The sequence below is a fragment of the Orycteropus afer genome, unplaced genomic scaffold, assembly GCF_000298275.1.
Source record: "Orycteropus afer afer isolate SDZICR_OR568_19922 unplaced genomic scaffold, OryAfe1.0 scaffold00030, whole genome shotgun sequence".
Taxonomy (NCBI): domain Eukaryota; kingdom Metazoa; phylum Chordata; class Mammalia; order Tubulidentata; family Orycteropodidae; genus Orycteropus; species Orycteropus afer.
In genome coordinates this window covers 5008335-5018881 of record NW_006921617.1, presented here as the reverse complement: position 1 = coordinate 5018881, position 10547 = coordinate 5008335, and the positions used below count along the sequence as shown (strand labels likewise).

At 39.5% G+C, this 10547-nt stretch overlaps 1 protein-coding gene across 1 annotated transcript in view; it reads left to right on the top strand.

Moving 5' to 3' along the window:
- The window catches only part of TAF4B (TATA-box binding protein associated factor 4b), a 254922-nt gene that overhangs the window by 151277 nt on the left and 93098 nt on the right, over positions 1-10547 (top strand). Inside the window, exon 13 of the mRNA XM_007935568.2 lies at positions 2839-2895. Within this exon, the coding sequence (XP_007933759.1) occupies positions 2839-2895 (57 nt within the window). The remainder of the gene's footprint in view (positions 1-2838; positions 2896-10547) is intronic.

Sequence of the window (10547 nt, the reverse complement as noted above, 5' to 3'; positions counted from 1 at the left end):
GGCCTCTTCCTTCTTCCTAGTCTGTCTCAGTCTACAAGCTGCGCTGTTACCTGTGCACCAGGTGCATCTCGCTGGGTTTTAAACACCAGAGGCTCAGCCTCAAAACTCAAGTCTACATGTCACCGCAGTAGGACAAACCGACAGACAAGTTTTCTTGCTGTTGCAGACCTCTCGTATCACCCCCAACTGGGTCCCTGTGGCTGACTGTACCTCTTTCTGGCTTCCTGGCTTTAACCCCTTCCTCCTGCTCTTCTGCCCTGCTGTTTTGTACGTCCCTGAGTTGTCCCTGGGGCTGACTGCTCCTCTGTGCGGGTTCCTGGCTTTTTATCCCCTTCCTCCTGCTCTTCCGGCCTGCTACTCTGGGCGGGCCTGAGTTGCCTCTCCTCACCTAATCCCTTTGGTTGACTGCTCTTCTTTCTGGCTTCCTGGCTTTTAATCCCCTTTCTCCTGCTTGTCCAGGTTGCTACTTCGGGCGGGCCTGACTTACCTCTCCTCACCTAACCCCTTCGGCTGACTGCTCTTTTCTCTGGCTTCCTGGCTTTTAAACCCCTTTCTCCTGATCTTCCCGCTTGCTACTTGGGGCGTCCCTGAGTTGTCTCTCCTCACCTGTAAGCCTGGGGCTGACTGCTCTTCTGTCCAGGTTCCTGGCTTTTTTCGCCTTCCTCCTGCTCATCCGGCCTGCTACTCTGGGCGAGCCTGAGTTGCCTCTCCTCACCTAATCCCTTTGGCTGACTGCTCTTCTCTCTGGTTTCCTGGTTTTAATCCCCTTTCTCCTGCTCTTCCCGCTTGCTACTTTGGGCGTCCCTGAGTTGTCTCTCCTCTCCTGTCTCTTTAAATATCCAAAATGTCAAGCCACTTTTTAAACCTACAAAATGGCGGCGACCTCCGGACTGGCAAAAGTCCACAACTCAGCCCACCTTTCTCTTCACCTTCTCCGTTTGTTCCCCAACCACTGTGCACAGTCTTTCGTGCAGTCCCTGGCTAGTAGGATGATATTTGAGGTAATTCTTAGGTCCTACCACCACTCGGGAATCTCCAAGGCGTGTCGTCTGTGCCGTCAGGGTCGCTCAGTCTGCTGCCAGACCGCAGCTCCGTTTGTCTCCTTTTTTGGTATTTTCACTCAAATTCTTCTGCTAGTTGGGGTTTAATCCACTTTTGTATCCTTCCCTTCAAGGCTCAGGGGTCCAAGATTATCTTCTGTGTCTGTGTTAATTGGTTTCCCTTTTCTTTGTTGAAGAGCGTCTGTGCATTCCTTGTGCCTAGTTCGCCATCTTGCCGGAACTCCCTAAAATGTCACTTCTTAGAGAGGATTTCCTTACCATCCTGGCTAAAGTAATACCCAAACACTGCTTCCTCTCTATCCTTGTCTTCTATCACATCATCGTATTTTATTTTCTTTATAGCATTTATCAGTATCAGCGATTCTTACTTATTTTTAATTTTACCTGGCAGAAACATTTTACATTATCAAATAGTAAATAATTTTTATAAAATTGTTTAAATTTTTCCTCCTTAAAATCTAAGTTTCTTGAGAACAGACTTTGTCTTGTTAGCTCATCTCTGTATCTCTAAGGCCTTAGAACAGCAGCACACAGAAGAGAATCTGTCCTGTGGTTGATTAATAAATACTGGTTGACTGAAAAGGCTTGATAGCCAAATGTGTGTGCCTATATTAGTGCAAAAAAAATTACACATACACTCGTACATATACATATTTATATATAAATACATACTCATTTTCTGCTAGTATTATAGGTGGAATAGCAGAGGAGTTTATCTAAGTTTGGGCTGAAATAGAGGGTTTTAGTAGATTGAGGATTAAGATCAAATGAGAAAATTACTAGCTTTGAGTAGGATTTTATGTATGTTTAATTAAGGTGTTTAAAATTAGAAGGTATTCTTATCTAAATAGTTTCTTGTGCTTTCCTTTAACAAAGGAAATGATTAATCAGTAAAATACAGGTAAACTTAGTAAGTCAGAAATTATTGTAGCTTTTATTTTGGTAGCCATCTTTGGTTTAGTGAACTAATGTTATGTTTTATACAACAAAGTTTGCATTTAAAAGGAGTTAGATAACTTAGGATGAGAAAAAAGTACACCTATCCCACACATTACTTCAGTGGACAGAAATGTGGTTTCTGACGCTTTGTTCCATCACATTTAGAAGGTAGCTCTCTTTTTACGTGAGTCCTCTAAGAGTGTTCAGTTTGTAGTGTTAAAGTGAATAGTATGGAAAGTGACATTTAATCAACATTTATTTATACACAGCATTTTATTAAGTGCTACAGAGGATCCAAAGATGAGTAAGCTCCTCTCATGAAAGCACTAGGATATATTCCCTACCTATATTAAAAATACTTACACTTTTAGAGAGAGAGAGATTTGGTTCAAGGTTACTTGTTCTTGATTTTAATAGTCCTTCAAATCCCTTATGTTTTTCTAAAATGGTTTCATCTGCAGATCAGCCATTGTTGATTGTTTTCATTCCATTTGAGCCAATAGTTATCCTCTTTTTCTTTTCTTTCATCCATACCATCCTTTTTCTAGTGTTTAGTGTTCCAACAAGAACAACGCCATGCCTCAACTGGACCTGACTGACATTGTTAGCATCATTTTCAGTGTAAGCTTCCTCCAGGCTACAACTGCAGCAGCCGGCCCAGATGATGAGAGGGAGGGGGGAGTCATGGAGGGAGTTCAGCAAGACTGGATTGAGGCATTTTTCCCTGAAGCTAAGATTTTCAATCACAAGAGAAAATTGTCATTTATTAAATATTTAACAGCAACTATGGTGTTTAGATGCTAGTAATTTCTATTAAAATTTTCTTTTCCTTTGATAGAGTCGTTCCAATAAAGAAGATCCAGAACAGCTGAGATTAAAGCAGAAAGCCAAAGAGGTAGGACTTTCAAGTTACCATGCTCGTCTTTGTGTTTGAGGGAAGGTTGGCAGCACTCTCCTGGCAATTAGGTCAGGGTTTATTTTGCTGTTGCATACCATTTGCAGAAGCCTCGGGGAAGGACAGGAACTGCTACAGGCAAGGGCAGGACTTCAAATGAGGTCAGTGAGTTATGTGCTCTCTTTTCAAAATTTATTTTCAAGGCTTAGGCCTGTCTAGAAATGGCTCTTTGTAAACTGCAGTGGTGTTCTTGGTAGGGATATATTGTGGGATTTAAAAAAAAAAAAAAGGAGAAGAAGAAACTTTAGAGATTTAGCATCTGGGACTGTACAATAGGCTACATTTTTCCAGGGTAATTGTTCGTTTTGTAAATCTGATACTACTTATAATTCTTTGGCTGGGAGGCGGTACTGGGATTTAGTTTTAAATGGAAAACGCCTCTGGCTTTTAATTTTCTGGGCCCAGCAGTTTTCTGTTCTGGAATGGAGCCCTTGTTTCACACAGTTCATGTTTAGCTGCAGGGTTTTTAGTTTATAGCTTAGACTGGTTAAGCTTTTACTCCCAGAGGCCTCTGCATAGCAACTGTAGAAATCAACAAATAAGTTCATTTATGTCTGCAGCCTCCTCTCAGTAGCTGACTTTTTACATTTCCCAATATCCATTTCCTGACTTTTCTAGCCCCAGAGAAAAAAGCTCCACTAATTGGAGCTTATTTTAATTGAGCCTTAATATTGGATCTCACTGGAGTTGCCCCCAGAGCTGCTGGGAACAGAATGAAATGAAAGTACCTAAGGTTGAAGATGTGGCATGTGTGTGAGTGTGTGTGAAATTTTTCACTTGACCTACGATTCTTTTCCCTGCTAAATAAATCATCAAGCCTGTTCACATTTCTGATTAAGGATCTGACAGCAGACAATAATAAAGACAATTGAGGTGTGAGACAGTGATATGGAGCTGAAGAAAATTGGTTTCTATAGTTACTTGACTGATTTCATGCAATTTTTAAGGATTTTTATGCTAAAAAAGAGTGATTTCCTGAGCAACCTTTTTTCTTAACTGTGCCTCTTGAACTATGAAATTTGTTGTTGCTTAACACTGCTGCACTTGGCTCCTAGGAGCCAGCAGCAGCAGGTTATTTATGAATGTTTTAAAGGTCCCTTATTGTTTGGATTAATGTAAGAGCTGAGGCAAAACAAATGGAAAGCTAGTAAGATTCTTACAATCAATGTGTTACGTTTTTACTAAAATAGAGAAGGTAAATGCATGAACTCTGGGTGGAGGGGTTTCTGGGTTGGAATGAGGAAAACTGGAAAGTGGGAACATGAAAAAGATTGAAAACAGAAATACTTTATTTTCAACAACAAAAAATGTCTCTTACTCATTCTTTCCAGTGGAAAATTTATCTAAATATATTAATATGAGAAGTGTGTCTGGCTTGATTATTGATTATTTGGAAATGGGGCACCTATTGTTGCCTTGATTCACGAGTATCTCTCTTTTAATTAAAAAACTGATTACGTGCTTGTTTAAAAAAAATTTAAAAAAAAAAGGCATGTCAGAGTTATCTGACCTCTAACTTTGCAAGGAGAGAATCATGATCGGCATCAGCCCAAAACCGATTCCTGTGAGGCAGAGACCAGACTTGGCTCTCTCTCTAACCTTTTTACCAGTTCTGATACCAACTATCCCTCCCACACTACTCTCTACTCCTTTGCTGGGTTCAATATTCATTGTAATAGTCATTCAGAACTTACAGGCTGTACTCACAGTTAGGGGAATTACAATTATATAGGTTACAATTCAGGGTCAAGGACTCAGTATATGGTTCTTTGATCAGGTCAGCCTCTTCTCAGCCCTCCCAGCAGACAGGCCTCTCTCTGGCCCTTGGCCCTTGGCCCTTTGGCCTGGCCTCTGCCCTCCTCCGGCAAGTGGTATAAAGCTCTTTGGCTCTGTGGATAAGTGCCCAGGGGCACCCCACTCCACAAGTAAGCCTTGGCATGAAGAAGCTCAGCTCTCTGGCTCCGTGGGTCAGCAAACCTCTTTCCCAAAGGCACTCAGCTCTCTTACTCCATGGGTTGGCATACCCACTGTAACCACTTTGCTCTGTGGGCTGGGAAGCCCACTGCACCGTCTGGTGCCTGCTCCAGGTTCTACTGCCACCCCTTTTTGCCATCTTGTGCCATCTCCTGTGTTACAGCTCTCTGTCTCCTGGGTCTAGGAGATTTGTAGTACAGAGACTTCAGGTCCTAAAGACAACACTCTGCTCCCATCTCTTCTTGGTCATAGTGGTCCCCACTGTCCATCTCTGGGATGTCTCACTTTAAGCCTAGAGAGATGACAAAACTGAAAACTGACCAGTCCCCTCGTTAGGATTCTGTATACCTTATTTGCATGGTTCCATCCCCAAAGGGATACCATGTATCTTATTTGCATTAACCCTAAGCTGTCCAGTCCCCTTGGTGGACCATAAGCACCTTATTTGCAATGTCCCACGTGATCTTTTGGTGGAAGTTACAAGATCATGGCTTTCATAAAAGCAACCCATTGCACTGCAATGCTTATGTCACTTTCTTCTAAATATTTCACCTTTTAGAAAATATCAGAAAGCTTACCTTTTTGAAGATCTTAGTCTGGCTGTCCCTCTTTCCTAAACAATCTGAATCTTAGATTAATTTTTCTTTCAGATTTCTTTGAGATTTTTTTGTTTTGTTTTGTTTTAATGTTGTGTTTAATTATTCCCTGAGGGACAGATAGGTTGACAAATTTTCAAAGAAGATTGTAAGAATAAAGGTGTGAAAATGTCTATCTTAATAGAACAGGTGGCAGTAAACTTGGTTTTTCTCTCCCTTTGCACCTCCATTCATTTTTTTCCAAGCAAGACTAAAATAACTCAATTTATTGCCAAATATTTTGAAAGTTTCCTAGTTGCTTCCTAGCCTAAATCCTCTTTGATCAAGAAAGGAACCAAGTAGATTGGCCCAATTCCAAGAACAAAGCTACTCTGTATTAGTTGCAAATGTTTAATGAAAGTAAAATATTATTATTTTTTTCATCCCCCTGTCCCCTAGAGCTCTTAGTAACTTTAATATTCCAAGGGGCTTTAGTTTAGAATGAAACACACAGCAATGTCATATTTTGTTTGATTTCAAGAATCATTGACCCTATTTTAATATAGAGTTGAATTGTTCTCTTGTATGGCAATTTGTAAAGTTACCATTTGGAATGTGCTAATCACCATACCACTCATATAACTTGAAAGCTTTGGTTTGCGATTCTTTATTTTTACTATTTAGTTGTCTTGAAAGTTTTCTTTGTTAAATTGTGAAAATTAGCACAGATTCCTTACACTTGCTTGTCTTAGAACTGTATTGCTTTTCTTTCTAGGTAACTGCTTACCAAGCAGGTCAGATGAAATAGATTAATGACAGAATCTTAAGAATGTGACCTCCAAAAAATAATTTTAGAGAATTATTTTTTCTGGGAAGTGTTTTAGCCATGGTATTTGGAATATAAATATTAAATGACAACCTGAGTTTCCTTTGTACATAATCTTATAACCCATGTTTGCTTTCAGCTGTTAACGCCTAGATCATTTCTCCTGTGGTTTTTCTTCTCTCTAATGCAGTTTTAGAGGTTGTTCATTTATTCTTTGCATTTGGATGTAAGGACAAATTGTGTTAAATTAGTCAGGTTTTTATACAAGTTTGTGATAATATTTCATCTCTTCTATTTTCTTCCAAATTTGTCATTTTCAGTTGGCTCTTTGGGGGGTGGGGGGAGGCTGCTTTTGGATTTGCCTCCAGCCTAGTTACGGTCCATCCATCGAAGTAGCTCTTGCTGCGTACTGTTCTTAATTGACCTGACAGATTATCTATCTATTCAGCATCTTCCTGTTGTCTGTCTCTGAATACCTCCAATTGTAATTCAAGCATTTCCTTTTTTTAAAAAAAAACTTTTATTATAGTGAAAACGTACACATCAAGACATTCACCAAAATAACTTCTACATTTACAGCTCGGGACATTGATGATATTTTTCATGTTCAAACATTTCATTTTAAACTTTCAGGCTGTCTTTTCTGTTCTTCCTTTTCTGTTCCTCCCCCTCTTAAAAAATGTTGTAAGTATTCTCTCTGTCTCTGTCTCTTTTATATTTCCAGTACGAACACATTTAAATACTGATTTTTCCCCCTAGATACTTTTCCTAAAAGGTGTAAGTACTAACATTCTTCCACTTAACCATCTATTTGTGAAAGATTTTAAATAGATTTACTAATTACCAGATTCTGACTTCAAACAATCAGACACATCTTCATTTGCTCCATCTGCAGACTTGTCTGAGATGTGTACTGTGTGGCCCAGATTAACATATAGCCCTCAATGTTTTCCTTTTTTAGTGTATTATCTAGAGCTCTGTGAACATGCCATCTGACCTTGGAGTTCAAACATCCTGCTTTCTTAAGCATTTGTTACATATACTGTGACCCTTATTAATTTTTTAATTTCTTCTTTCTCCTTTGGGAAATGTGAGTTCACTGCATCCGCATAGTGAAACAAATAATTCATTTACTTTTTTTTTTTTTAATTGTAATTCCTGGCAATCCCACTTTCATGTGTTATCAAAACCAAAACCAGACTCACTGCTGTCAAGTTGATTGCAACCCTCCTTGGGTTTCCAAGGCAGTTATCTCTACGGAAGTAGATTGCCCAATCATCCTTCCAAGTATCAGACAATAGAGGAAAGAAAAAAGAAATTGTACAGGAATGCAAAACATGTACCTGCTGGCACATTAGCTTTGCAGTACACCCTATAGGAACTGGGCAAAAGAATAAATATTAAATGATTAAAATCCTTAACATATTAGGAAACTTGTGTCCTGAAGTAGTTAGGATTTTTGTTTACAGAAAACAGGACATAAAAATTGCAAATACAGCTATTGCTGTGGTTACGTGCCTTTGAGTCAGACCCGACTCATGGCGACCCCTCCTTGGCTCCTTCCGAGGAGTGGTTGGTAGGTGTGAACCACCAGCCTTCTGGTTAGCAGTCAACTGCTTTAAGCACTACGCTACCAGAACTCCTGAAAATATAGCTAGTCCCCGAGTTAAGACACAGTTCCTTCCTAACAACTCTGTCGTAAGTCAATTCCGGTGTAAATTAAATACCTTATTTTTCTTTTTTAGTTTTCATCATTATCAGTATCTGTATAAATCAGATCCTTATTTGTCTTTGGGGTTATAAACATTATATATAAACTTACATGTATATTTTAATACATACATACATGTTATGGGTTGAATTACGTCCCCCCAAAATATATTATAAATTCTAACCTCTACACCTGTGGTTATAATCCCTTTTGGGAATGAGTTGTCCTTGTTATGTTAATGCATCAGGATTCCTCTGAGACATATCTTGAATCAGTCTCCTTTGAGATGTAAAAGAGATTAAGCAAGGGAGCAGAAAGAGATGGGATAAGATAGATGCCAGGATACCCGTGGAGATCTCTAAGAAGTCAGGAAGCAGAAGCAGAAGAGATGAGGACCTTCCTTTAGAATGACGGAAAGCCTTCCCTTAGCTCCAGTGCTCTGAATTTGGACTTTCATCCATACGGTGAGAAAGCAAATTTCTGTTCGTTAAAGCCATCTACTTTTGTAGTGTTTCTGTTATAGTAGCACTAGGTAACTAAGGCAATATATAAAGAAAAGAAAATACACGAATCATAAAAATTTACTCCGATGATGAAGAAAAATTAGGCAATGTTGACATTTTGTCAGTTGCGGTAATACCTCCACTTGTGGAAGGTTCTGGATAATCTCTGGGACTGTGGATGATGTTTCTAGTCAGAAAATGAGTGACAGTTCTTTGTATGGTCCTTTTTTTTCCTTAATGTATTTTGTGGTAATACATCACTGCTTCCTGAATCTACCTGTTGACTTCAGCAAAAGGATCAATTTTAGGGTCCATGTCTCCAAGCAATTGAAGCCCCTGATTTAGTTTAGAAAAAACTTCATATAATCCTTTCACTATAAATTTTTTTTGAAAATTTTTCTCCTTCTTCTTTCTCATTATTTATATCTTCTTCATCATTTCTTTTTTTCTTCAGAATCATTAAATCCTGATCTGTCAGTTCCCCTCCTTCATGATCTGTGAGCTGCTCCACTTCAGCAATAACAAATTCTAAATTCAGCATTCTTGCCATATAGACTATTTTTCCACTGATCTTTTCCACCATATGATTATGACCAAATGCTTGTAAAGCAGATTTTTTCCATATCCCTTGCATTTTCCTGTAACTTCCTTCCAGGAAGATAAAGTGTTTTAGATACACTGATGGTCATAAGTGTGATTCATCATAACTTGACTACATCATAAGTTGGTGATGGTGGTTGTTAGGTGTCGATGAGTTGTCTCTGACGCATAGCGATCTTATGTACAACAGAATGGAACACTGCCCTGCACTGTGCCAGCCACACAATCCTTGCTATACCTGAGCCCATTGTTGCAGCCACTGTGTCAGTCCATCTTGTAGAAGGCCTTCCTCTTTTTTGTTGACCCTCCACTTTACCAAGCATGATACCCTTCTCAAGGAAATGATCCAAAGTAGCTGAGACAAAGTCTGGCCATTCTCACTTTCAGGAGCATTCCGGCTGCAGTTCTTCCAGGACAGAGTTGTTCATTCTTTTGGCAGTCCACGGTTCTTTAAGTATTCTTTACCAGTATCACAACTCAAAAGCATCTCTTCTTCGGTCTTCCTTATACATTGTGCAGCTCTTACATGCATATGAGGCAATTGAAAATACTATGGCTTGGGTTAGGCGCACCTTAGTCTTCAAAGAGACATCTTTGCTCTTCAGCACTTGAAAGAGGTCTGCTGCATCCGTTGGTACTGATTGTGGAACCAAGTAATAAGAAATCTTTGACTACTTCAATCTTCTCTCCATTTATTGTGATGCTGCTCTTTGGTCTAGTTGTGAGGATTTTTTGTTTTCTTTATGTTGAAGCAATCCATATTTTAGACTATAGTCTTTAAGTAAGTGCTTTAAGTCATCTTCCCTTTCACTGAGCAAAGTTACGTCATCTGCATATCACAAGTTGTTAATGAGTCTTTCTGTAATCCTGATGCCACACTCTTTGTGTAGTCTATCTTCTCGGATTATTTGCTCAGCATAGAGTTTGAATAAGTGTGGTGAAAGGATACAACCTTGACACACTCCCTTCCTGTTTTTAAGCCATGCAGTATCCCCTTGTTCTGTTCAAACAGCAGCCTCCTGGTCTCTGTACAGGTTCCTCAGGAGCACAATTAAGTGTTCTGGAATTCCCATTCTTCTCAATGTTATCCACAATTTGCTGTGATCCACACAATTGAATGCTTTTTCATAGTCGATAAAATACAAGTAAACATTTCTTGGGATCTGTCTGGTATCAGGGAGCTCTGGTGGCGTAGTGCCTAAGACATTTGACTGCTAACCAGAAGGCTGGCAGTTCAAACCCACCAGCTACTCCTCTGAAGGAAGATTGGGCAATCTACTTGCGTAGAGATACCACCTTGGAAACCCAGGGAGGGATCGCTAGGAGCCTAATCGATGCAACGGCAGTTGAGGTATGTTTGTTGTTTTTTTTTTTTTTTTTCCTTTCACATCCGACATCAGCGA